Source organism: Oncorhynchus kisutch, linkage group LG19 (genome assembly GCF_002021735.2).
Source record: "Oncorhynchus kisutch isolate 150728-3 linkage group LG19, Okis_V2, whole genome shotgun sequence".
Lineage (NCBI taxonomy): Eukaryota > Metazoa > Chordata > Actinopteri > Salmoniformes > Salmonidae > Oncorhynchus > Oncorhynchus kisutch.
This window is the reverse complement of record NC_034192.2, coordinates 31,192,768-31,220,392: the sequence shown is the minus strand read 5'-3', so window position 1 is coordinate 31,220,392 and position 27,625 is coordinate 31,192,768. Positions and strand designations below refer to the sequence as shown.

General features: G+C 45.5%; 2 protein-coding genes across 5 annotated transcripts in view; one reads left to right on the top strand and one right to left on the bottom strand.

Annotated features, from left to right (window-relative positions):
* The window catches only part of LOC109864666 (wolframin), a 12,361-nt gene extending 1,814 nt beyond the window's left edge, over positions 1-10,547 (top strand). The window contains exons 3-11 of one of the 2 annotated variants that reach the window (XR_002251470.2): positions 2,230-2,306; positions 2,509-2,653; positions 4,099-4,272; positions 4,445-4,525; positions 4,612-4,769; positions 5,836-6,072; positions 6,323-7,198; positions 7,422-8,307; positions 9,584-10,547. Coding sequence is in view for 1 of the 2 variants with exons in the window: in XM_020452533.2 (XP_020308122.1) it covers positions 2,230-2,306; positions 2,509-2,653; positions 4,099-4,272; positions 4,445-4,525; positions 4,612-4,769; positions 5,836-6,072; positions 6,323-7,198; positions 7,422-8,186; positions 9,584-9,631 (2,561 nt within the window). In the remaining variant the exon portion in view is untranslated. The remainder of the gene's footprint in view (positions 1-2,229; positions 2,307-2,508; positions 2,654-4,098; positions 4,273-4,444; positions 4,526-4,611; positions 4,770-5,835; positions 6,073-6,322; positions 7,199-7,421; positions 8,308-9,583) is intronic. The other variant, XM_020452533.2, reaches the window with a different exon arrangement.
* LOC109910257 (serine/threonine-protein phosphatase 2A 55 kDa regulatory subunit B gamma isoform) overlaps positions 10,198-27,625 on the bottom strand; it is a 19,094-nt gene continuing 1,666 nt past the window's right edge. Inside the window, exons 2-10 of one of the 3 annotated variants that reach the window (XM_020509390.2) lie at positions 26,702-26,861; positions 22,889-22,986; positions 22,530-22,695; positions 21,993-22,105; positions 17,873-18,050; positions 15,884-16,048; positions 14,945-15,114; positions 12,301-12,392; positions 10,198-12,142 (exon numbers count right to left, since the gene is read on the bottom strand). In XM_020509390.2, coding sequence (XP_020364979.2) covers positions 11,863-12,142; positions 12,301-12,392; positions 14,945-15,114; positions 15,884-16,048; positions 17,873-18,050; positions 21,993-22,105; positions 22,530-22,695; positions 22,889-22,986; positions 26,702-26,783 — 1,344 coding nt within the window. In that variant the 5' untranslated portion in view covers positions 26,784-26,861 and the 3' untranslated portion in view covers positions 10,198-11,862. Of the gene's footprint in view, positions 12,143-12,300; positions 12,393-14,944; positions 15,115-15,883; positions 16,049-17,872; positions 18,051-21,992; positions 22,106-22,529; positions 22,696-22,888; positions 22,987-25,266; positions 25,502-26,701; positions 26,862-27,625 lie in introns of those variants that run through there. The other 2 variants (XM_031797470.1, XM_020509391.2) reach the window with 2 other exon arrangements.

The window sequence follows — 27,625 nt, the reverse complement described above, 5'->3', positions numbered from 1 at the left end:
CCCACCAATCAGAGCCTCTCCCTCTGTGGAACGTGCTACAATCTCCATGACAATAGCAGACGTTGACCAGATCATGTAAAGTAGTCAGTCCGGGATTGCTGTGTAAGGCAGAAAAACATCTCTCCTACCCCTATCCTCCTATCTATCTACTTCTCTCCAAGCTATTCTGGTACTACTGGGAAAAGCCTGAATGGAAAGCGAATTCCTTTCTCAATGCTTGGTATGGCTGATTCAGGTGTACTGTATCTCTGATACAACACATAAGGTACAGAATTTACCAAGCAGAGTAGACCAAGTTTCACATTTTTATGTCACGCGCACAAGTACAGTGAAATGACTTTCTTGCAAGCGCTAAACCCAACAGTGCAGTTACCAATATCAATGTAATATTACAAATAACATGAGGTAGAACAAAAACACACAAGAAATAAAAGGTAAGAAGAATACGAGAAAGTAAGAAGCGATTTACAGGGTCCGTTCCAATCAAATCAATCAGATTTATTTATAAAGCCCTTCTTATATCAGCTGATGTCACAAAGTGCTGTACAGAAACCCAGCATGAATCCCCAAACAGCAAGCAATGCAGGTGTAGAAGCACGGTGGCTAGGAAAGAATCCCTAGAAAGGCCAGAACCTAGGAAGAAACCTAGAGAGGAACCAGGCTATGAGGAGTGGCCAGTCCTCTTCTGGAAGTGCCAGGTAGAGATTATAACAGAACATGGCCAAGCTGTTCAAATGTTCATAGATGACCAGCAGGGTCAAATAATAATAATCACAGTGGTTGTTGAGGGTGCAACAGGTCAGCACCTCAGGAGTAAATGTCAGTTGGCTTTTCATAGCCGATCATTCAGAGTATCTCTACCGCTCCTGCTGTCCGTAGAAGGTTGAAAACCGCAGGTCTGGGACAGGTAGCACGTCCGATGAACAAGTCAGGGTTCCATAGCCGCAGGCAGAACAGTTGAAACTGGAGCAGCAGCACGGCCAGGTGGACTGGGGACAGCAAGGAGTCATCAGGCCAAGTAGTCCTAAGACATGGTCCTAGGGCTCAGGTCCTCCTCCTCCGAGAGAGAATTGGAGAGAACATACTTACATTCACGCAGGACACCGGATAAGACAGGAGAAATACTCCAGATATAACAGACTGACCCTAACCCCCGACATATAAACTACCGCAGCATAAATACTGGAGGCTGAGAAGGGAGGGGTCGGGAGACACTATGGCCCTGTCCGACGATACCCCCAGACAGGGCCAAACAGGCAGGATATAACCCCGCCTACTTTGCCAAAGCACACCACTAGAGGGACAAATGTTTTTTTGTTTTTAGGGGTGCGACTGCATCTAGGGTATTGCGCAAGGTTAAATTGAGTTCCTCAGTTAGGTATACCGTATTTACAATGTGCAGGGATACTGGAGTGATAGAGGTAGATATGTACAGGGATAAGGTGACTAGGCATCAGGATATATGATAAACAGAGTAGCAGCAGCATAAATGAAGATTGTATGTGTATGCAGATTCAGTATAAATGTGTGTGCATGCAATGTGTTTGTTGGAGCGTGAGTGTGTAGATTCATGGGGGTAAGGAGTCGCTGTTGACTGAGCTAAATAAACTGTTGTTTTTTTTAGGGCTGAGGCACAGGGCTGGGCTATGTCCACCATGCTGGCAGGAATCACTGGCATGCGAGGAAAGACACGGGATACGTAAAGCATCAGCATAGCACATACGGACGGTTCCCCCTGCTCCTTTAGTGACACAGATTTAACACCTCTGCCAGCCACGACATGAAGTGCACTACCTCACTTACGCAGTAATACTAAGGGCTCGACCAATTACAAATGACAGAGGGTTATTACATAGGTATTACAGATGTACAGATACAGTATACCACTTATAGCTTTATTTACAGATAGTGGTCCTCATGGGTAGAGGGACCGGTGGGTGGGGGTCAGAAAGAATGACTGTTGGTCTGTGTGCTGAAGTGGTCCCTCTGTTTGGGGGGGGGGGGGGGGGGGGGGGTGAACATGGACAGTTGTTGTGAGGTTACCACCTGTCTACAGGATGTTCATAATGAATAACACTACAGTTCATTAGGTGTATGCTTGTTCCCAAATGCTATGCGGCACATGTTTCTGTGTGTATCAATGCTGCCAGTCACCATGTAATATCCCCTTTGGCAGTAACCTTTCTAAGAAATGAATACATCAATCAGATGACTGTTGTCTCTACGTAGAGGAGCCAGAGGAGGAGCTGAGTGTGGAGGAGCTGGAGGAGAGCGCCAAGTCTGGAGACGCCAAAGCCCAGTCTAGGGTGAGTACTAACCCCTCTTAGCCATCTCCCATGGTCGACCCTGGTTTGACCACCATAGCAGACTTAAAGTCCTACCATAGAATCAAATATTAGAACTCAGAATTGAATAAGATCTGAGTCCTATATATGAGCTACAATGGGTCTTCATGTGTCTGACAAGAATGAGCACATATTTGACATGATATGCTGTATCTGTGTGTAGGTGGGCCGTTACTACTTGGCCCTGGCCGAGGAGAGCGATGAGGAGCTGAACAACTGTACAGCGGTGAGCTGGCTGGTAGAGGCCACCAAACAGGGTCGTAAGGATGCCGTCAAGATGCTACAGCACTGCCTATCAACCAGGAAAGGTGAGGGGGCGCGGCTTATCCACTAAACAGGAAGTATATACAGTTGAAGTCGGAAGTTTACATCCACTTAGGTTGGAGTCATTAAAACTCGTTTTTTATCCACTCCACACATTTCTTGTTAACAAACTATAGTTTTGGCAAGTCGTTTAGGACGTCTACTTTGTGCATGACACAAGTCATTTTTCCAAAAACTGTTTACAGACAGATTATTTCACTTATAATTCACTGTTTCACAATTCCAGTGGTTCAGAATTTTACATACACTAAGTTGACTGTGCCTTTAAACAGTTTGGAAAATACAGTAAAACGAGTCCTATATCTACATAACTTGAAAGGCCACTCAGCAAGAAAGAAGCCACTGCTCCAAAACCACCATAAAAAAGCCAGACTACGGTTTGCAACTGCACATGGGGACAAATATCGTGCTTTTTGGAGAAATGTCTTCTGGTCTGATGAAACAAAAATAGAACTGTTTGGCCATAATGACCACCGTTATGTTTGGAGGAAAAAGGGGGAGGCTTGCAAGCCGAAGAACACCATCCCAACCGTGAAGCATGGGGGTGGCAGCATCATGTTGTGGGGGTGCTTTGCTGCAGGAGTGACTGGTGCACTTCACAAAAAAGATGGCAACATGAGGGAGGAAAATGATGTGGATATATTGAAGCAACATCTCAAGACAGTCAGGAAGTTAAAGCTTGGTTGCAAATGGGTCTACCAAATGGACAATGACCCCAAGCATACTTCCAAAGTTGTGGAAAAATGGCTTAAGGACAACAAATTCAAGGTATTGGATTGGCCATCACAAAGCTCTGACCCCAATCCCATAGACAATTTGTGGGCAGACCTGAAAAAGTGTGTACGAGCAAGGAGGCCTACAAAACTGACTCAGTTACACCAGCTCTGTCAGGAGGAATGGGCCAAAATTCACCCAATTTATTGTGGGAAGCTTGTGGAAGGCTACCATAAACGTTTGACTCAAGTTGAACAATTTTAAAGGCGATGCTACCAAATACTAATTGAGTGCATGTAAACTTCTGACCGACTGGGAATGTGATGAAAGAAATAAAAGCTGATATAAATCATTCTCTGACATTTCACATTCTTAAAATAGAGTGGTGATCCTAACTGACATAAAACAGGGAGTTTTTACTGGGATTAAATGTCAGGAATTGTGAAAAACTGAGTTTAAATGTATTTTGCTAAGGTGTATGTAAACATCTGACTTCAACTGTGTGTATATATGGAGAGATCCAGAGCTATTCAATAGAATCTTCCTTGAATTGGGACTGAAAAAGTACAGCGTGCAGTTAAATGGAGTATGCCGTTAAATGATATGCACTTATCAAGAGTCAACTGTCATTGGGATTGTGGAACCAGTTGAACTGATTGGCTGTCTCAGTGCATGGTGTTCAGTATGATGCGTCAAAGTTGTGTTTTGTCATCAGGCATCACGTCGGAGAACTTTGAGGAGGTGAAGAAGCTGTGTACGGAGACGAGGTTTGAGAGAGGAGTGAGGAGGGCTGCCCTGGTCATGTATTGGAAGCTCAACCCAGAGAAGAAGAGAAGGGTGGCGGTGTCTGAGCTGCTGGAGAACGTGGAACATGTCAACACAGAACCAGGTACCCACACACACACACACACACACTCTCATACATTACATATATGGCCACACAACAGTCACACAATAATGTAGTATTATGTGTTCATGAACACCGACGAGACCTGAGAGGCCTAGATGTTATTTAGCTAGTTTCTAAACTGTTTGTTCCTCTGTAATTCCTCCACCCCAAGGTGACGCTGCCTCCCAGAGCCCCATATCCAGCTCCATGCAGAAACAGAGGAGAGTTCTGGAGAGTCTCGTCACCAGCAAAGGTCAGTGTATGTCCAATAGAATCAAATGGAAAAGGCATTGTAACGGTGAGTTAAGACTAACTCCCTCTTTCTCTGTGTCTCTTCAGTCAGTTGCTACGACGTGGGTCTGGATGACTTTGTAGATATCACTAAGAAGTACGCTCAGGGCATCCCACCTAGTCTCACTATGGCTGGGGCCGGAGGTGACGATGACGATGATGACGAAGTTGTGAAGAATCCAGATGACTTGCCCCTTCATCAGAAGGTCTCAACTTTTTTTTTCTCTCTCTGGGAATGCGTGTGTTCATGACATCTTCACACATATTCACACTTTTTAGTTTTTTTGTTATTTGTTATCTTGCTCATGGATTTTCTCTCGCTCTCTCAAATTCAAATTGCTTTATTGGCATGACAAACATTGAGTAAATATTTCCAAACATCAATGTTACAACTGCATTTAGTCATACACACATATACAATGGCCAGTTTTTTTAGGTACACCCATCTAGTACCGGTTCGCACCCCCCTTTGCCTCCAGAACAGCCTGAATTCTTCAGGGCATGGATTATACAAGGTGTCGGTATCAAGGGACCTAACGTGTGCCAGGAAAACATTCCCCACACCATTACACCACTGCCACCAGCCTGTACCGTTGACACCAGGCAGGGTTGGGCCATGGACTCACGCTGCTTATGCCAAATCCTGACTCTGCCATCAATATGACGCAACAGAAATCAGGATTCATTGGACCACGCAATGTTTCTCCACTCCGCAATTGTCCAGTGTTGGTGATCGCGTGCCCACTTGAGCCGATTGTTCTTGTTTTTAGCTGATTGGAGTGGAGCCCAGTGTGGTCGTCTGTTGCAATAGCCCATCCGTGATAAGGATCACGTTATCTGCCTGTTTGTGGACCGCCTGTTAGCTTGCGCGATTCTTACCATTCTCCTTCGATCCCTCTCATCAACGAGCTGTTTTCCCCGCTGACTGGATGTTTTTTGTTTGTTGCACCATTCTCTGTAAACCCTAGACACGGTTGTGAGTGAAACGCCCAAGAGGCCGGCCGTTTCTGAGATACTGGAACTGGCGCGCCTGGCACCGACGCTCATACCGTGCTCAAAGTCACTTAGTTGGTTAGTTGTTTTGCCCATTCTAACGTTCAATCGAACAGTAACTGAGTTCCTAGATGCCTGCCTTTATATAGCAAGCCACGGCCATCTGACTCGTTATCTGTAGGAGCGAACCGGGTGGTGTACCTAATAAACTGTCCACTGAGTGTGCATTGGAATAATGTGTAATCTCTCTCGCACCCTCCCCCTCCTCTCCTTCCCTAGGTGTTGAAGTTTCCCTTACACACCCTGTTGGAGATCAAGGAGCACCTGATAGACTGGGCATCCCGGGCGGGCATGCAATGGCTCAGCGCCCTCATCCCCACTCACCACGTCAATGCCCTCATCTTCTTCTTCATCATCAGCAACCTCACCATCGACTTCTTCATCTTCCTCATCCCCCTACTCGTCTTCTACCTCTCCTTCTTCTCCATGGTCATCTGCACACTGCGTGTCTTCCAGGTAGGATTCACTTCACACACGTCACAGAGGAACTGAAAGAGGATAACCTATGTAATTACATTATCCTGTAATAAACTAGCAAGAACACTCATTTAGGGAGTGCTTACCACCTAACATTTGGTATTTTCTTGGAAAACCGAATGGAAATGGTTAGTACTATGTAACTACAGTTACTATGTTAAAGTTATTCCATGACAGTTAGCTATAGAATAATGTCTGTTCAGTATGTGAGCTGTTGGTGTTTTTCCAGAACTCCAAGGCGTGGGAGAACTTCCGGGCACTGACAGACCTGCTGTCTCGCTTCGAGCCGGGCCTGGACCTGGAGCAAGCTGAGACTAATTTTGTCTGGACCCACCTGGAGCCCTACCTCTACTTCCTGCTGTCGGTGGTCTTCGTGGTCTTCTCCTTCCCTGTGGCTGACAAGACCTGGATCCCCTGCTCCGAACTGGCCACCGTGGCTCTGTTCTTCACCGTCACCTCATTCCTCAGCCTCCATGCCTCCGCTGAGCTCTTCGCCCGCCGCGCCCTGCTCACAGAGGTGTTATCGGGGGTCTGTGCCCTGACACAACTGTTACCGGAGAGCGCCTGGTTCCTGCGGGTGTTAGGCACAACGTTTGTGACGGTGCCGCTAGGGGAGATGGTGGCTCTGAATGTGGGCGTGCCCTGTCTTCTCTACGGGCACCTGTTCTACCTGCTGTTCCGCATGGCCCAGCTGAGAGGCTTCAGGGGCACCTACCTCTGCCTCGTACCCTACATGGTCTGCTTCGTCTGGTGTGAGTTGTGCCTGGTCCTGCTCCACTCCTCCTCCACCATCGGTCTGATTCGGACCTGTGTGGGCTACCTCCTCTTCCTGTTCGCCCTGCCTGTTCTCACCTTGGGCTTGGCGGCCATGTTGCTCTTCCAGGTCCTCCAGTGGTTCATGGCTCTGGAGATCACCAAGATGCTGGTGACTCTGACCGTGTGCGCGGTCCCGGTGGTGTTGCGGTTGTGGACGCGGTTCAGCCTGAACCCGCTGGTGGTGGCAAGGTCTCTGTCGCGGAGCAGCATAGTCAAGCTCATCCTGGTGTGGTTGAGTGCTGTGGTGCTGTTCTGCTGGATGTACGTCTACCGCTCCGAGGGCATGAAGGTAATCACACTAATTAGTTATGCTATATTATGCCAAAAGCTCTAATTAACACAAAAGACAGGTAGGAACCTAATAGAAAATAACCGAATTGCAGTCAGCAGAGTACTATTTACAGTATTCAAATGTAACTAAATAAGGGATTCCCTAAATGTATGATAAGTGTTCAGTACACGAACTGTATAATAAACATCCAAATTTAAGTTTAACCAAGTGTTTTGAACAGGTGTATAACTCCACCCTCACGTGGCCGGAGTACAGTAACCTGTGTGGGCCGAAAGCCTGGAAGGAATACAATATGGCCCAAACCCAGATCCTGTGTTCTCACCTGGAGGGCCACCGGGTCACCTGGACAGGACGCTTCAAATATGTCCGCGTCACCAACATCGAGAACGGAGTCCAGTCCGTCATTGGCCTACTCCCTGTGTTTGTAGGGGACTGGATGAGATGTCTCTACGGTGAGGCCTATCCACTCTGTGACAACACCACCGACCCCTCCACTCCCACTGTCCCTTCCCAGCCCCTACCTGCACCCCAGCCCCCTCCAGAAGACCCCTTATGCAAACTGAAAAAGCTGGCGAAGCACGAGTGCCACGTGAAGCGCTTCGACCGCTACAAGTTCGAGGTGACCTTGGGCATGCCCCTGGAGAGGAAGAGTAAGAACGGGACCATTATAGAGGACGAAGACGCCACCAAGGACATCGTCCTGAGGGCCAGTAATGAGTTTGGCCCCATGTTGCTGCACCTGAGCGCTGGGAGCCTGGTAGAGTTCAGTACGGTTCTGGAGGGACGCCTGGGCTCTAAGTGGCCTGTGTTTGAGCTGAAGGCCATTCACTGTCTGACGTGTGCAGATGCCCGCGTGCCCAGCGGCAGGCAGTATAAGATAGAACATGACTGGAGGCGCTCGGCCCAGGGGGCTCTGCAGTTTGGGTTCGACTTCTTCTTTAACCCCTTCCTCACTGCACAGCTGGAGCAGGACACTGAAACACTGGTGAGGGGTAGTGGTGGATGAGTGTGGTGGAAGAGCAATGGATCAATGCAGAGAAGTGAATAAGTGTACACTTTGTGGAGTCTATAAGTGTACACTAGGAGAAGTGATTTCACTAAGGATTGTAAGTAATGCCTTATGTCGACCACTGTTGGGAGTGGCTGAGTGTACACTATGGGGAGGAAGCAAGTACACTAGGAGAACTGAATGTACACACAATAGTTTTGTCAGTAAGACATGCGTTCTGTCTATCTACAGTAAGGGCTCTATTCAATCCGCATCGCTGAAGTTCAGCTTTCCGGCGTGATTGAAATGAAAGGCAATGTCCCGCTGTAGGGGAGACTGCATTCACGGTAAACGCTGCATATGTCGGCTCAATCGGAAATTACCTTTATAATTCTATTGCGAAATCTGTAATGATTCAGCGTTGCGTATTAAATAGAGCCCAAATCTATGATTCTGCATGTTTTCCACTTCACTGTAGCTCCAGTACTGTGAGTGAACTGCTTGTAGTGCTGTGGCTGTGTGTTCTTCACACCCTACCGTAGTAAAGCCAGCATAGACACATAGCAGTATTGTGTGTGTTGCTAAACAAGGCATAAGTGTGTGTGAGTGTTTTCATAACTGCTGAGCCAAAGTGTGCGAGGGATAATATAATGGAGAATCTAAACTAAACCACTTAATTACAAAGGAGGGAGACAGTTTACACAGACTTACCACTTTCATACATGCAAACACACACACACACAAATACACACACGGCCTCAAACTCCTAATTCATAGACAAGTGTTTTTAGTCCGTCAACATTTCAGAGAAGTGTGGGATAATACCAACCAACAATGTGATCACTACGTTTATTAACATTTTGCATGCTATTCAACCATATAGGTCTACTGTTTGCACCCTCGCATACTGTAGATAAGGGGTCTCCATTTACATTCAGCTGTGGGACGATTCCTTGAGTGGATGGTTGGGGGGTCGGAGCGTAGTTATAAATCATTTGTAGACTGTAAATTGACCACAAGAAGCCCAAACAGGTTTTTTTTCCATTACTTTTGTTCTTTTTACAATTTGAGGCCTTATTTCAGTTTAACTATTTAGTTACTTGTATTCTACAGTTATTGAATAGTTAATTTTTTATTTTTTTATCTTCAAACTTAATTTTCATCACGTCGGAGAAACAAATGGACTTAAACTGTTCCTGTTGTCTCCTTAAATATTATGCTTTTAATCATTGTCTTTTTCATACCTTCCTTGTTGTGACGCCACACACCGTTAGTTCACATGTATCAAAGTGCACTTGTATCCAACTTGATCTTTGCTCCTCTTTAACTTGTCTGCCCTGTTGTCCCTCGCCCCCCTCTACCCCCCCCCCCCCCCCCTTCTCCCTGCTGTGCAGGGGTTTGGACCTGTTCTGATCCCACAGTTCCAGTCTGCAGGCCTCTAATGATGATGTCACTGTTTGTAGGTTGTGACGTCACCACTGTAACCCTCTACGCTACTGTGACTAATAAACCAATCATGGAAATGGAAATCTCTGCTTCCTGAAAGGTTATTGCAATCTCTCACTCCCTCTCTCTTTCCCTCGCGCGCACACACAGAGTCCGTATACCTTAATGAGCATGATCTTGTCATTTAGTCTGGATCTTAACACTCTCCAGGGCTATGGACAGCTTGTCCAGCAGAAGAGGTCACACACACACACACACACACACACAATGCTTGATTCTGCGTCATTAGTGTATGTAATGACAGTGTATTAACACTAGGTGGTTCCCCAGGCTACAGCACAGAGATTTGTTTTAGTGATATCATGTAATCCTTAGTGATGTATTTCAAATCTATTGAGCCATATGAAGACTGTTGGATCTACAAAGTACACAGACAGCAGTTAATACTTTAAGCACTATACATGAATGAAAAGCGATTTGAATAGTGGTGATATTAGAATTGATTTGGCTGCAGTGGCCGTCGTTTAACAGACACACCACAGCCTAACCCTAACCCATAGGATGCAATTTTGTTGAAATCTTTATTCAGGGGGGGGGGACATATTAACATATTTATAATTGTTCATTTGACTTTCTCTTCTTGAAAATACGTGAACAAAAAAAAAAAGATGTGAATCAATGCCAGGGCAGCGGGACTTGGAATCAAACACAAGTGATGTTTCCAAAAATATATAAATGCAATTGCTGGAGAGAAGAGTGCAATAATCTCTCTCACATTGTCATGGACAGCATCATTATTACAGATGATTGGCTCTGGGACATAATGATACGAAACAAACCGATCAGCCCCTTTTTAAAGGTCTAGATAACAACGCTGATAAAACAATCCCAATTCCTCTGGTTCAGTTTCTTTTTAATTTTCAACTGATTTTTATTTCGGCTTCATTTCAAATGTACACCGTAAAAACCTGAACACTGTTAAACATGCTTTTTTTTGTGTCTTGTAAACACAAACAAAAGGAGCTCGTTGTTGTCTATGGTAACTAGTGCTGTGTAGAGGCAGAGCTCCAGAAGCCTTTTTACAGCCTGTTTATGATTAGAAAGGCAGCCAGTAAATGTATATAAACACATTTTTGTTCATCATGCAGCATATTATAATTTTTTCTTGATTGTTGGACTTAGTTCTTGCTTTATTAATTGTGTTTCATTGCAAAGTGTCACACGACACCGCCGAGATCCCCAGCAGTGTCCACAATCAACAGAAATGTAAGGAGTAAATGTCACCAAGCTGTGACAGACAGCCTAGTGGAACCCAAGTCCAACTGTGACATGTCACTGTTATACGTATACCAATAACGGTCATTGTCATCACCATCCATATTACCTCCATCATTAACGAGAATTTACAAAAATATGTGAATTGGTGATTTTTAACTGTGAAAAAACTATAATAAAACTTGAAACATTCAGCCAACGTTACGCAAACGTTCTGTTTCCACGATAGTCACCACCAGGAACCACAAAGGGTTTTTTACACCAACGTCAAGGATCAAATCCGACTGTACACTCTTAGAAACACTCTTGAACCTAAAATGGTTCTTTGGCTGTCCCCATAGGACAATCCCTTGAATAACGTTTTTTTTGGTTCCAGGTATAGCCATTTTGGCTTTTGTGCAGAACCCTTTCCACAGAGGGTTCTACATGGAACCCAAAAGGGTTCTACCTGGAACCAATCCTTTTTTCTAAGAGTGTAGGAGAGGGACTGGGGGGTTGAACAGAGCACAAACGTACAGAAACAGATGGAGAGAAGAGGAGGAGGAAGAAGAGGATGAGGCAGATGAACAGAAAAAGACAGACAACATGTTAAAGCTCCTCCTGCCGAGAGGTCAATCCCTCGGAATGAAAAAATGACCAATAGTGAAACAAACACAATCAGATCAGCCACAATCCAGAGGTCAACACATCCATGATTAAGACTAAGAGAAACCATAAACCAACATCATTCTCATTGGGTAATTCAGCTCCCCCTGCTTGGCCCTAGGGCGAGGTGGGTCCATCCAGTATTTCAGGGAGGGAGGGGGGGGGGGGGGGGGACTTCAATAGTTGGAAGTGTGGGAGGCAGGGACTGAGCACTCTGGAGAGTGTCTCCACAGTATCGCCCTGTCGTCTGGAGTGTGTGTGTCTGTCTCCAGCCTCCTGCGCTTTCCCTCTCTCGGCCGTGCATCTCCTAGTTGAATTTGTCCTGGAAGATGTACAGGTTGTTGGTGGCAGCGATGGCGATGATGTTCTCCGTGGGGTGCCAGGCCGTGTGCAGGATCTTCTTGGTGAAGTCCAGGCTGTCCACGCTGATGTCATCCTTGCGACGTTTCCCACCCTGGCAGACGCGGCGAGGCTTGAGAACGGCCCGGGGCTTACTGCTCTCCCTGGACGCCTCCAGGGTTACGTCGCGCTTTGTGTTCCGGTCAAACATCCGGAAGAAGTTGTTGTAGGCCCCCGTCATGATCACACTGGGAGAGGGGGACAGATAGAAAAGACTCTAGAACCCCAATTCTGCCCTCATGCACTCTGAACACAAAGTGCACACACATTCACTCCCTGAACGATTAAAGGGGTAGTAAAAACGTCAAGGGCAACAAACACAAAAACACACACAATCTTCGCCTACCTGTCTGAGCCGTTCCAGGCACACTCAAACTTGTCAAAGATGCAGTCGTTCTCATAAAGGGAGCACAGCTTGCTGCGGAGGTAATCATGCACCTGCAGGAACACACACCAAGATTTAATCAACACACCGCTCACAGCCAACACAGACACACACAGACCGGACACAGAATCCACAGCATAGTACTCACACAGACATAGCTCTGTCAACTAATGTTAACACAGGATATTCATTCTGAGAATGTGGAGAACTACTGAACCACGTTGTAATCGAATCCATTTAGGGGACACGGACACACACACTCTCTCTCTGTCTCTCTGTCTCTGTCTCTCTGTGCATGGTGATGCAAGGGCGTGAAATGTACAATGATATCTTTATACATACCAAGCTTCATGGATTCTCTGCATAGGGTCAACGGTCAATTCATGGTCAATCCCTCTACGACCAAACCATGGTGACAGTTTGGTTGTAAATCAAACCATATTGACATGTTTGTTTCCATACCGTTCTCGCTGACCGATGAAAATATGTTGTGTTAAAGTGAACATTGCCTGTTCTCTCCCCTGACAACCCACCCCTCTCCAGTCCCCCATTTCTTTCCTTTTGGACCTTTTAGTATTTTTGTCTCCCCCTCATTCTCTCTCCCTCCCCTCCCTTTCCCAATTCATTTCATTGGAGGGAATACCTGAGTAAACACAGCCAAATTAGGAAATACAGAGTTTGAGAGTCCCTCATTCCCACCCATCTCCCACCTCTCTCTCTGTCTCCTTGCTGCATTGCAGATATGGGTAGGTCTCAGTAAGGTATCCCCCCCCCCCCCTCCTCCTCTCCCAGTGCAGTTTATGAGTGGAGCTCCTGGCTATAAATAGCACCAGCGCATCTTAACCACCCACTCCTGACTGCACAGCAGAGCATGCCTCACCCACACGCACACACACACTACGCGGGCACACACACACTACGCGGGCACACAACACGCCCACACCTATAGACACACTACACACGTATCATGTGCACTCATTATTTCCTTAATCATGCTAAACACACACTGAACATACAGGAACACGTGTATCATACACAACATGTACAGATGTTACATACACAGTGTATTTCCAATGTTAGTCATTTAGCAGACGCTCTCATTCAGGTTGACCTACAGCTAGTGCATTCATAGGGAACTAGGCGAGACAACCACATATCACAGTCATAGTAAGTACAACTTTTCCTCAATGAAGTTGCTATCAGCAACGTGAGTGGTAGTAGACCCTATATATGTATAGAGGCATTGACATTCAGGCCCAGAGGCTAAACATGTGTAGCACACGCTACACACACACATGCGAACACACATGCATTTGAGAGCCCAGCAACTTGAGCTTCCGAAAACATCCAATTCCATTTTCAGACAGATCTCCCCTACTGACATCAATGCATGACTTATTCGACAGTTTCCACCATCCTAATAATATGTCAATACATATTTGACCCACGTCTGCTTCGCACAATGCACTCGCATAGCTTTACTGTATATGCTAATAGTAACAGTACACAGACTGTCTACGTCTCTGTAGTCTCTGGAAAGAGAGCCTGTGACGTGATTTCTGCTGTTGGACGTTAACAAGGCGGAACTCCATCTTAACTCCTCCTCCACATTTACTGGATTGGTTGAACACATTTACTGGATTGGCTGAACCCCCCCCCCCAGGCTCAGTTTTTTGTCTTCTCTTCAAGACTAGTATGTAGGGGATCTAGTTTCAGCCGTTTATTTTACGCCTGCTACGTTAGGTTAATGTATCAGTGCTGATAGTAATAGTATACTGTCTATATCTCTGTGATAGTAATACTATACTGTCTCTGTGATAGTAATAGTATACTGTCTCTGTGATAGTAATAGTATACTGTCTATATCTCTGTGATAGTAATACTATACTGTCTCTGTGATAGTAATAGTATACTGTCTATATCTCTGTGATAGTAATACTATGCTGTCTCTCTGATAGTAATAGCATACTGTCTCTGTGATAGTAATAGTATACTGTCTATGTCTCTGTGATAGTAATACTATACTGTCTCTGTGATAGTAATAGTATACTGTCTATCTCTGTGATAGTAATACTATACTGTCTCTGTGATAGTAATAGTATACTGTCTATATCTCTGTGATAGTAATACTATACTGTCTCTGTGATAGTAATAGCATACTGTCTCTGATAGTAATAGTATACTGTCTATATCTCTGTGATAGTAATACTATACTTCTCTCTGATAGTAATAGCATACTGTCTCTGATAGTAATAGTATCATGTCTATGTCTCTGTGATCTTAATACTATACTGTCTCTGTGATAGTAATAGTATACTGCCTCTGTGATAGTAATAGTATACTGTCTCTGATAGTAATAGTATACTGTCTATGTCTCTGTGATAGTAATAGTATACTGCCTCTGTGATAGTGATAGTATACTGTCTATGTCTCTGCGATAGTAATAGTATACTGCCTCTGTGATAGTAATAGTATACTGTCTATGTCTCTGTGATAGTAATAGTATACTGTCTATGTCTCTGTGATAGTAATAGTATACTGTCTCTGTGATAGTAATACTATACTGTCTATGTCTCTGTGCTGATAGTGAAGTTGGGCTCCTCACTTGATATATCTCCAGGGGCTTGTTCTCCATGTTGAGGTCCCACACCTTGGCGGTGAGGTAGTCTCTGGTCAGCAGGTAGCGCCCGCTGTGGCTGAACTTCACGTCCGACACAGACGAGATGATTTCCGAGAAGAAGGAGCGGTTACTGGGGTCCTCCGGCTCCTCAAACACTAGAGGAGGAGAGGAGAGGGGGGTGAGTGTTTGGGGGTAGAGGTGGGAGTAGTGTGTGTGTGTGCGTGCGTGCAGCCTCCAGATTGCGGGTCTGCCAAAAACTAAGGCGAAGCAGTTGGCTAGGTAGGGCTCTGTTACAACTGTCGTGGGCAGCCTAGCTGTTTGGAGAAAGAGGTGCTTTCTGTACTCTTGAGTGCATTGCATACCGAGACCTTTTGTTAATGTATTTTATCAGGATCCCCATTAGCTGTTGCAAAAGCAGCAGGTACTCTTCCGGGGGTCCACACAAAACATGAAACATGACATAATACAGAACATTAACAGCTCAAGGACAGAGCTACATACATTCTTTTATATGTTTGGATCCTTTTTTAATGTAAATTTGATTGGTGGATTCAAATAAAGTAGTTCAAGTGTGTGTGTGTGTGTGTGTGTGTGTGTGTTGGTTCTTCTATCTTTGTGGGGACCTAAAAGCCCCAACAAGGATAGTAAAATAATTTACTATCCTTGTTGTCCCTAGTGGGGACATTTCCCATGTTCCCATGAGGTCAACGTCTATTTTAAGCTTAGGGGTTAGGTTTAGGGTTACAATTAGTGTTAGAATTAGGGTTAGTGGTTAGGTTTAGGGCTAGGGTTACGGGTTAGAGTTAATTTTGAATGGAAATACATTTTAGGTCCCCACAAGGATAGAAAAACAAAATGTGTGTGTGTTTCTGATGGTAGGCCATGTCTGTCTGTATGTCTATGTCTGTGTGTGTGAGTACTCACGTTTGGAGTGTTTGTCACACAGTGCGGCCTCTCTCATGTCACAGAGCCGTAGAGTTCCCTTACTGCTGCTATAGACCAACAGGTTACAGTGGTGAGGGTGGAACTCTGCTGCTGTTATCACCTCTGTCAGATCCTCCATGTTCACTGGCTTAATGTCCACAATGTCTGGGGCACAGGGGCTCAGGACTACAGCAGAGAGTACTGTATACACACACATTGTGATAATAATTAAACAATTAAGCAATAAGGCATGAGGGGGTGTGGTATATGGCCAATATACCACGGCTAAGGGCTGTTCTTATGCATGCCGCATTGCGGTGCGCCTGGAAACAGGCCCTTAGCCGTGGTATATTGGCCGTATACCACAAAACCCCAAGGTGCCTTATTGCTATTATAAACTGGCTACCAACTTAGAGCTGTAAAATAAATGATTTGTCATACCCGTGGTATACGTTCTGATATACCACGGCTGTCAGCCAATCAGCATTCAGGGCTCGAAAAACCCAGTTTATAATAGACAATATAATACAGCATATATACTAATTTGATTTTGTGTGTTTGTGTTTGATTAAAAACATAGTACACATACAGTACCCGTCAAAAGTTTGGACACATCTACTCATTCAAGGGTTTTTCTTTATTTTTACTTTTTTCTACAAATATCACATAAGGAATCATAAAATAACCAAAAAATTGTTCAACAAACCTAATATATTTTATATTTGAGATTCTTCAATGTAGCCAGCCTTTGCCTTGATGAAAGCTTTGCACACTCTTGGCATTCTCTCAACCAGCTTCATGAGGTAGTCACCTGGAATGAGGTAGTCACCTGCAATTAACAGGTCTGCCTTGTTAAAAGTTAATTTGCGGAATTTTGTTTGAGCCAATCTGTTGTGCTGTGACAAGGTAGGGGTGGTATACAGAAGATAGCCCTATTTGGTACAAGACCAAGTCCATATTATGGCAAGAACAGCTCAAATAAGCAAAGAGAAACGACAGTCCATCATTACTTTAAGACATGAAGGTCAGTCAATCCGGAAAATGTCAAGAACACTTGAAAGTTTCTTCAAGTGCAGTCGTAAAAAACATCAAGGCACACTTAAACAGCATGGCTACCACAGCAATCTGCAGCGATGCGCTATCCCATCTGGTTTGCGCTTAGTGGGACTATAATTTGTTTATCAACAGGACAATGACCCAACACACCTCCAGGCTGTGTAAGGGCTACTTGACCAAGAAAAAGAGTGACAGAGTGCTGCATCAGATAACCTGGCCTCCACAATCACCCGACCTCAACCCAAATGAGATGGTTTGGGATGAGTTGGACTGCAGAGTGAAGGAAAAGCAGCCAACAAGTGCTCAGCATATGTGGGAACTCCTTCAAGACTGTTGGAAAAGCATTCCAGGTGAAGGTGGTTGAGAGAATGCCAAGAGTGTGCAAAGATGTCATCAAGGCAAATGGTGGTTACTTTGAAGAATTTAACATCTAAAATATATTTTGATTTGTTTAACATGTTTTTTTGGTTACTACATGATTCCTTATGTGTTATTTCATAGTTTTGATGTCTTCACTATTATTCTACAATGTAGAAAAGAGTAAGAATAAAGAAAAACCCTTGAATGAATAAGTGTTCTAAAACTTTTGACTGGTACTGTACATGCAGTACATATTCAAAATGATATGCGTAAACACACTGATATCAATGTATATACTATTAAACACATACACACCTCTAGAGGTAGTGGGAGGATAATCTCAAATGTATCTGAATTGTACCCACGCAAATCCTGTCTGGGGCGAGGAGTGTGTGTGTGTGTTCTATTCAGCCGCACTATAATCCGAAAAGGATTGAAATATTCATGGAACAGTTTTAATAATTCATTAAGCTGCATTTTCACTCCTCGGCAACCGTTACCCTCCCCCACATCACTGTGTGTGTGTGTGTGTGTGTGTGTGTGTTCTGACCAATTGTCTGATCTAAAGGATACTGAAGCTGCGGTCAGTGATGCCCAGATGCCAGAGGTTGATCCTCAGGTCGTCAGCTGACATGTAGGTCTCGTGGTCAGAGTTGACGGAGATGGAGTTGACGTGGTAGGTGTGGGCGTTGGCAAACACACGCCGAGGACTCACCTCCACCATCAGATCCATGGGCTTCAACACCGGCACCTAGACAGAGCACAGAAGATTCAGTCAGAAAACACAACACAGAAGATACAGTCTGAAAACACAACACAGAAGATACAGTCTGAAAACACAACACAGAAGATTCAGTCAGAAAACACAACACAGAAGATAGTGTCTGAAAACACAACACAGAAGATACAGTCTGAAAACACAACACAGAAGATACAGTCTGAAAACACAACACAGAAGATACAGTCAGAAAACACAACACAGAAGATACAGTCTGAAAACACAACACAGAAGATACAGTCTGAAAACACAGAGAAATGTACTATGTGGTGAGTAGATTCAAATTATGAGATCAAATAAGGTTTTACATTCATAGAATCAAGATTTGTCCAAAATGGGAGCTTTGAAATAATTGTATCTTTAAACAGAGCACAAATGGAAAACCACAGAGATATAACCATTAGGAATACCTGTAAAAATTTTATATTATCACTTGTGGAGAAAACGATAGTCTGTTATTTTCTCTGGCCATAACAGCTGGCAGTATTTACTGTTGCCAAGCAGACAAACATACATAAACCTTGTGCCAATGACCCACTTTTATAAACGCACCACTGACCTACTTATGCTGTCCAACCTAGAATGCGTGCATGTGTGAGTGAGTGTGTGTGTGTGCATACATGTCTGTGTTTGTGTGTGTACGTGTGTGTGTGTGTGTGCATGTAACACAGACATAACATAGACACAGAACATACAGTGGCTTGCGAAAGTATTCACCCCCTTGGCCTTTTTCCTATTTTGTTGCCTTACAACCTGGAATTAAAATAGATTTTTGGGGGGTTTGCATCATTTGATTTACACAACAAGTCTACCACTTTGAAGATGCAAAATATAAGAAAACCTGAGCGTGCATAACTATTCAATCCCCCAAAGTCAATACTTTGTAGAGACAACTTTTGCAGCAATTACAGCTGCAAGTCTCTTGGGGTATGTCTTTATAAGCTTGGCACATCTAGCCACTGGGATTTTTGCCCATTCTTCAAGGCAAAACTGCTCCAGCTCCCTCAGGTTGGATGGGTTCTGCTGGTGTACAGCAATCTTTAAGTCATACCACAGATTCTCAATTGGATTGAGGTCTGGGTTTTGACAAGGCCTTTCCAAGACATTTAAATGTTTCCCCTTAAACCACTCTCAGTGTTGCTTTAGCAGTATGCATAGGGTCATTGTCCTGCTGGAAGGTGACCCTTCGTCCCAGTCTCAAATCTCTGGAAACAGGTTTCCCTCAAGATTTTCCCTGTACTTAGCGCCATCCATCATTCCTTCAATTCTGACCAGTTTCCCAGTCCCTGCCGATGAAAAACATCCCCACAGCATGGTGGTGGCAGCATCATGGATGGTGTTCTCAGGGTGATGAGAGTTGTTGGGTTCGCGCCAGACATAGCATTTTCCTTGATGGCCAAAAAGCTAAATTTTAGTCTCATCTGACCAGAGTACCATCTTCCATATGTTTGGGGAGTCTCCCACATGCCTTTTGGCCAACACCAAACATGTTTGCTTATTTTTCTCTGGCCACTATTCTGTAAAAACCCAGCTCTGTGGAGTGTATGGCTTAACGTGGTCCTATGAACAGATACTCCAATCTCCGCTGTGGAGCTTTGCAACTCCTTCAGGGTTATCTTTGGTCTCTTTGTTGCCTCTCTGATTAACACCCTCCTTGCCTGGTCCGTGAGTTTTGGTGGGAGGCCCTCTCTTGGCAGGTTTGTTGTGGTGCCATATTCTTTCCATCTTTTAATAATGGATTTAATGGGGCTCCGTGGGAAGTTTCAGATATTTTTTTATAATCCGACCCTGATCTGTACTTCTCCACAACTTTGTCCCTGACATGTTTGGAGAGCTTGGTCTTCATAGTGCTCCTTGCTTAGTGGTTTTGCAAACTCTGGGGCCTTTCAGAACAGGTGTATACAGTGAGGGAAAAAAGTATTTGATCCCCTGCTGATTTTGTACGTTTGCTCACTGACAAAGAAATTATCAGTCTATAATTTTAACGGTAGGTTTATTTGAACAGTGAGAGACAGAATAACAACAACAAAATCCAGAAAAACACATGTCAAAAATGTTATAAATTGATTTGCATTTTAATGTGGAAAATAAGTATTTGACCCCTCTGCAAAACATGACTTAGTACTTGGTGGCAAAACCCTTGTTGGCAATCACAGAGGTCAGACATTTATTGTAGTTGGCCACCAGGTTTGCACACATCTCAGGAGGGATTTTGTCCCACTCCTCTTTGCATGTCTTCTCCAAGTCATTAAGGTTTCGAGGCTGACGTTTGGCAACTCAAACTTTCAGCTCCTTCCACAGATTTTCTATGGGATTAAGGTCTGGAGACTGGCTAGCCACTCCAGGACCTTAATGTGCTTCTTCTTAAGCCACTCCTTTGTTGGCTTGGCCGTGTGTTTTGGGTCATTGCCATGCTGGAATACCCATCCACGACCCATTTTCAATGCCCTGGCTGAGCGAAGGAGGTTCTCACCCAAGATTTAACCGTACATGGCCCCGTCCATTGTCCCTTTGATGCGGTGAAGTTGTCCTGTCCCCTTAGCAGAAAAACACCCCCAAAGCATAATGTTTCCACCTCCATGTTTGACGGTAGGGATGGTATTCTTGGGGTCATAGGCAGCATTCCTCCTCCTCCAAACACGGCGAGTTGAGTTGGTGCCAAAGAGCTCCATTTTGGTCTCATCTGACCACAACACTTTCACCCAGTTGTCCTCTGAATCATTCAGATGTTCATTGGCAAACTTCAGACGGGCATGTATATGTGCTTTCTTGAGCAGGTGGACCTTGCGGATGCTGCGGGATTTCAGTCCTTCACGGCGTAGTGTGTTACCAAATGTTTTCTTGGCGACTATGGTCCCAGCTGCCTTGAGATCATAGACAAGATCCTCCCGTGTAGTTCTGGGCTGATTCCTCACCATTCTCATGATCATTGCAACTCCACAAGGTGAGATCTTGCATGGAGCCCCAGGCCAAGGGAGATTGACAGTTCTTTTGTGTTCCTTCCATTTGCGAATAATCGCACCAACTGTTGTCACCTTCTCACCAAGCTGCTTGGCGATGGGCTTGTAGCCCATTCCAGCCTTGTGTAGGTCTACAATCTTGTCCCTGACAACCTTGGAGAGCTCTTTGCTCTTGGCCATGGTGGAGAGTTTGGAATCTGATTGATTGATTGCTTCTGTGGACAGGTGTCTTTTATACAGGTAACGAGCTGAGATTAGGAGCACACTCTTAAAGGGAGTGCTCCTAATCTCAGTTTGTTACCTGTATTAAAGACACCTGGGAGCCTGAAATCTTTCTGATTGAGAGGAGGTCAAATACTTATTTCCCTCATTAAATGGAAATCAATTTATAACGTTTTTTACATGCTTTTTTCTGGATTTTGTTGTTGTTATTCTGTCTCTCACTGTTCAAATAAACCTACCATTAAAATTATACACGGATCATTTCTTTGTCAGTGGGCAAACATACAAAATCAGCAAGGGATCAAATACTTTTTTCCCTCACTGTATATACTTAGATCATGTGACACTTAGATTGCACACAGGTGGACTTCATTTAACTAATTATGTGACTTCTGAAGGTAATTGGTTGCACCAGATCTTATTTAGGGGCTTCATAGCAAAGAGGGTGAATAGATATACACCACTTTTTAAAAACTTTTTTTGAAACAAGTACATTTTTTCTTTTCACTTCACCAATTTTGACTATTTTGTGTATGTCCATTGCATGAAATAAAAATAAAAATCTATTTAAATTACAGGTTGTAATGCAACAAAATAGGAAAAACACCAACGGGGTGAATATTTTTGCAAGAAACTGTAGATACAATGGGAAGAGAAAGAAAGAAAGGTCCAGGGTGACATGATAACGATAAGATAGATAGATCGATAGGATGATAAAATAAGATGAGTCTACCTGTAGTGAGGTGACAGTGGAGAGGTCCTTTATCCTGCCCTCCTCATCCTTCAGGTTGTAGCCTTCAGGCCTCTTGTCCCGCTCACTCACCTTCCATAGCTTAATGGTCTTATCTGATAGACAGACAGACAGCACAATACACCAATCATACAACTTCGATAGCCTTATCTAAGAGACAGACAGGGCAATCAGCCAATCATATGCCTCAGACGTCTTATCTGAGGGACCGACAGCACAATGAACCTAGCATATGCCTCAAACAGCCTTGTCTGACACAGGATAATTCACCAATCATATGCCTCAAGCCATCTAATCTGAGAGACAGACACGGCAATCAACTATCATATGTTTCAAATCATCTCATCTGTGGTCAGTTAAAAAGCTAGAGCGATAGGTAGATTCAATGTAGACTATGACCCTCTACCAGTGTGTGAAGCAGGTCATATGGGAATTACATTGACAATGTATGGATGATATTGCCATGCTATTACACTAACATTCTAATAGCTTCCTGGTGCTAAGGCAGAGGTCCCTCACCATTGGTGGAAAGGAGGAAGTGGGCGGCGTTCTGCTGAGGCAGCCATCGTATCTTGTTGATCTTCTCCTCGATCTCCAGACTCTTAAGGTAATCAAACTCCGGCTCGTGGCTCTGGAATGTGCTGTAGACATTATACTCTCCCTGGGAGTACGGCTCTGTCTTACACTGCAGCGAGACAGAGAGAGAAAGAGAGAGTTAGATCCAACACACACACACACACACGTGTAGCGTAGTGCTGGAGTCAATTCAATCTGAACTGTAGTTATTTCACGAAGTTGCTTAAAAACTGACCCGAACCCTGAATGAACACACCCAGTGCCAGGTCTGCGTGGGTGGCTGTATGTGTGTGTGCACCTACCTCAGGTTCCCTCTGGAAGATGACCACTCGCCCCCCCTTATCCCCTGTGGCCAGGAGTTCTCCAGTGTGGTTGAACTCTACAGTGGAGATGATATCAGCTGCAGACGGGAAAGAGAGAGGGGGGGAGAGATGGGAGGGAGAGAGAATGGAGAAGGGAGAGAAAGAGTAGCTATAAGCAAACGGAACGAAGATAAACATTCACCATAATGAATTGTTCATTATCAGCTGGCACTGTAAAGCAGCATTACCCAACAGTGCAGCAGGTAGCGACATAAATGAATAAAAATGAACATTTAACTAAACCCACACACACACAAATACACACCCACACACAGACAATCTCACATCAGACACAGGTGTTATTATCCAAGCTTGCTTCTGACATACTGCGACAACACTGATGCCCAGCTACAAACTGAACAGTGAACAGTGAATGTTGCTACGTGAACTCTCCAACCGTCTGGAACTCCACTGACCGTCCCAGTGTCTTTCAGAGACACTACAGGCCAGTCTGAGGAGGCCTGCTGTAGCAGACAGGGACCTTCCTGTCAGAAAGCATCTCTTACTTACCGCTGACTGATTCAATCGGACATTAGATTACAGTGGTATTCACAGTCAGTGGAAAGCCTGATTCAGTTTGAATGGCCTGACGAGAGAAAGAAAAGAAAACTGTCGGTAGAGGTTGTCTTCTACACTGTTCAACCAATCCAGTGGATGTGGAGGAGGAGTTAAGACGGAGTGTCGCCTTGTTAACGCCCAGAAGCGGAAGTCGCGTCACAGGCTCGCATTCCATTTCCCCTAAAAAAAACGGATGCATCCGGATGGATCCGCCCCACTGAGGGTGCACACAGCCTAACTGGTTCTATTGATAATAGGTCATTTTTTTAAATTAGGAGGTCTGCTTATAAACGGTGTATAAACCATTAACCATTAGTAAAGTGTCTATAAATCATAGTACTGATAATAATAACAGAACTGCTGTTATAAAAATAATGATCTCCCTCGCTCTCTCTCTCTCTCTGTCTCTCTCGCTCCCTCCCTCTCTCTCTCTGTCTCTCTCTCTCTGTCTCTCTCGCTCGCTCCCTCTCTCTCTCTGTCTCTCCCTCTCTCTCTCTGTCTCTCTCTCGCTCGCTCCCTCTCTCTCTGTCTCTCTCTCTCTCTGTCTCTCTCGCTCGCGTCCCTCTCTCTCTCTGTCTCTCTCTCTCTCTGTCTCTCTCGCTCACTCCCTCTCTCTTTCTGTCTCTCTCTCTCTCGCTCGCTCGCTCCCTCTCTCTCTCTGTCTCTCTCTCTCTCTGTCTCTCTCGCTCCCTCCCTCCCTCTCTCTCTCTGTCTCTCTCTCTCTCTCTGTCTCTCTCGCTCTCTCTCTCTCTGTCTCTCTCTCTCTCTGTCTCTCTCGCTCCTCCCTCTCTCTCTCTGTCTCTCTCTCTCTCTCTGTCTCTCTCGCTCGCTCCCTCTCTCTCTCTGTCTCTCTCTTTCTCTGTCTCTCTCGCTCACTCCCTCTCTCTCTCTGTCTCTCTCTGTCTCTCTCCGCTCGCTCCCTCTCTCTCTCTGTCTCTCTCTCTCTCTCTGTCTCTCTCGCTCCCTCCCTCCTCTCTCTCTCTGTCTCTCTCTCTCTCTCTCTGTCTCTCTCGCTCTCTCTCTCTCTGTCTCTCTCTCTCTCTGTCTCTCGCTCCCTCCCTCTCTCTCTCTGTCTCTCTCTCTCTCTCTCTCTCTCTCTCTCTCTCTCTCTCTCTCTCTCTGTCTCTCTCTCTCTCTGTCTCTCTCGCTCCCTCCCTCTCTCTCTCTCTCTGTCTCTCTCTCTCTCTCTCTTCTCTCTCTCTCTCTCTCTCTCTCTCTGTCTCTGCTCCACTGTTTGTCAGGCAATGTGCATGCGTGTTTGTGTTTGCGTGTTTGTGTGTGTGTGCACAGGGGAGTGTAGGACTGGAGGAGTGGGGGGTTTGCTCGTGCATAGGGTTGCCATGGCAACAGGCTGAAGTGTTCTGGCTCGAGCAGCAGCAGCCCGGTAGGAGAGGAAGACAGTAGCAGGGGAAGCAGGAATCATCAATCTGGGGGACATAATGGGCCTGCCCGTACCTAAGCCCACAAACAGCCCAAATTAAAATTCTGGAGCACCGTCACAGCAACTCACTGCACAGGCCGCCACACACACACACAACACAAACACCACAACGCACAGGACACCCAGACTCACAGAACATGCGCAGTAGGTCTCACGCCCATATATCTCAGAAGCACACACATCAAGGCACGAGCACGCGCGCGCACACACGGCACGTACAGTTTCTCCAAACCACACACACATCGAGCTCATCTAGGCATCGCCAGAGAGCAGACATACAGTAGCTAGATGGAGTATGGAGCACTTCTCTCTCTCTCACCACTGCGACACACATCACCGACCCTACGGAAGTGCAACCGCAGTAGCACTGTTGGTCCAAGCAGAGATTCCCTCCCCGTGCAGAGTCCCTGCAGGAGTCCATATCACGGCTCTGTGGCGCAGTGGGAAGCTGAGTGGATGTGTCCTGTGGTGTCATAGCAGGCCTGGTCTCCCTTTCAATTACCATCAGGACCCACAGACCCCAGAACACTGGTACAGTGGCCGTGCTGACCGACTCGTCGCCTAACTACACTCTGAGCACATACACAAGCACGCATTGTCCCCGTACACACACAGACATACCAGTGGGGGCTGGTGGGAAGAGGTGTCGGAGGACGGGGTCATTGTAATGGCTGGAATGATTGGAACGGTGGTGAAGCTCCTCCACCCAGCCTCCTCTGTTACATCCAAACGCGCACGCTAATGGACGTGTCCTTCACACACTCATCTCAGCCCCCAGAACCAAATTATGAGATACTTTTCACACAACAACACATAAGCACAAACACACTGTGACTCACACACCAACACGGACACAAGTGCTGAAGGGTCGATAAGGAGGGTAGGTAGTCCGTTTTTTTTGGGGGGGGGAGAACGAGGGGAGGATGGGGCGTCCTACTGTTCCAATTATAGCAATCTCTGGTCTGGGTAAACATTACTGCCAATACCACTCTCTTAACAGCATGGTCAAACTAATAATACCAAACCCGACACCCAGCAGGGGACATGTGTGTGTGGGCGGGGCTGTGGTGTTTGTACGTGTCTGTCCACATACACTCCATCACCCTCCAAAATAAAGAGGGAGATGCTTGGTTATGGAAACGATCTATTAGCACGAGAGAGAGAGAGAGAGAGAGAGAGAGAGAGAGAGAGAGAGAGAGAGAGAGAGAGAGAGAGAGGAGAGCTCTGATATGTCATATATCTACAGTATATACTCATATAGCCCCTATACATGTCAAGGATTAGATTCTATGTCAAAACTATACCGTATCTATACCGAATCCATATTATCCATAGATACGCATCTCATAATCTATCATATACTGTCTATTGTCTAATATCCCCATGAGGAATGGATGGATAGGTGTGTGCAGGGACAGTCCTCTGCCCTACAGCACTGACTCCAGCGATAATGAGTGTAGGAAAAGACACGTCCTCTGTGAGACTGGAGTTCGTCTGGTCAAACTCTATTTCAGGAAATCAATGACACACACACACACACACACGCTGAGATACATACACTCACAGAGACAGATGCACACAGAGACAGACACACAGTCACACACTCGACACAAACAGTCCCACATATATTCACACAGATGGACAAATAGACAGTCCCCTCGTACACGCACACACACACAGTGCTCTGGGTCTCGATGTATCTGAATAAGTGATTCATTGGTCATTCATTTATACGGTATACAGTATAAACACACCTTCAGTGTAAGAGGCAAACGGCTCGGGCTCCAGGGAGAGGGAAGTGATGTCGGAGCACAGGACCTGGATGGGGTTCAACATCCTGGGGGAGGAGTCCGGGAGAGGGGAGGAGGCGGGGCCTGGTGGGGCGGGGCTCTTCAGGCAAAGCCACGAGCAGCCCTGCAAGAGGGGGGCAGTAGGGTCTCCATTACACTGCATCAGAACCATCCAAAGGGATTACAAAGGAGGGAGGAGGGAGGGAGGGGAGGGGAGGGAGGGAGGGAGGGAGGGAGGGAGGGAGGGAGGGAGGGAGGAGGGAGGGAGGGAGGGAGGGAGGTTGATTTGTGGTGCATCTCAAATGTCTAAAGTGTCTACTTTCCTTCATCTGCACTACTATGAAAGTAATGGTGACATTGTTAGTACTGTAGTGACTGATTCAAGCAAATCATGCACGTTGTCATGGTTTTGTGATCATTGGTGACCATTTATTATCATTAACATGTCTGTTTCACCATCCTACCGCCACTGTCCTGGCACCCGACAGCCAAAGGACGGGAGAAGAGAGGAGAGGATAGGACAAGACAGGAGAGGAGAGGAGAGTGCTGTACAGGGAGAGAGAAAAACTCTATAGGGCAGGAGAAGGGGGAGAGGGGGAGTGGGACAGGGGGAAAGTGTGAGGGGGTGAAATATCCTCCCCTCTTTTGCGCCTAGGGCAGAAAACCCCCTGGAGACTGGAGAGGCCTCGATCCTGACATTGCTACAGATACACTGCTGTGTGTGCACACATACATACACATACACGTACAGCAAACACACACAGACTAAAAGATAGACATACACACAAACACATACTGTATATACAGTAACAGACAGAAAAACACAAACACTACTACAAAAAAAAAATGTGGAGCCCTGCACACACACACACACACACACACACACAC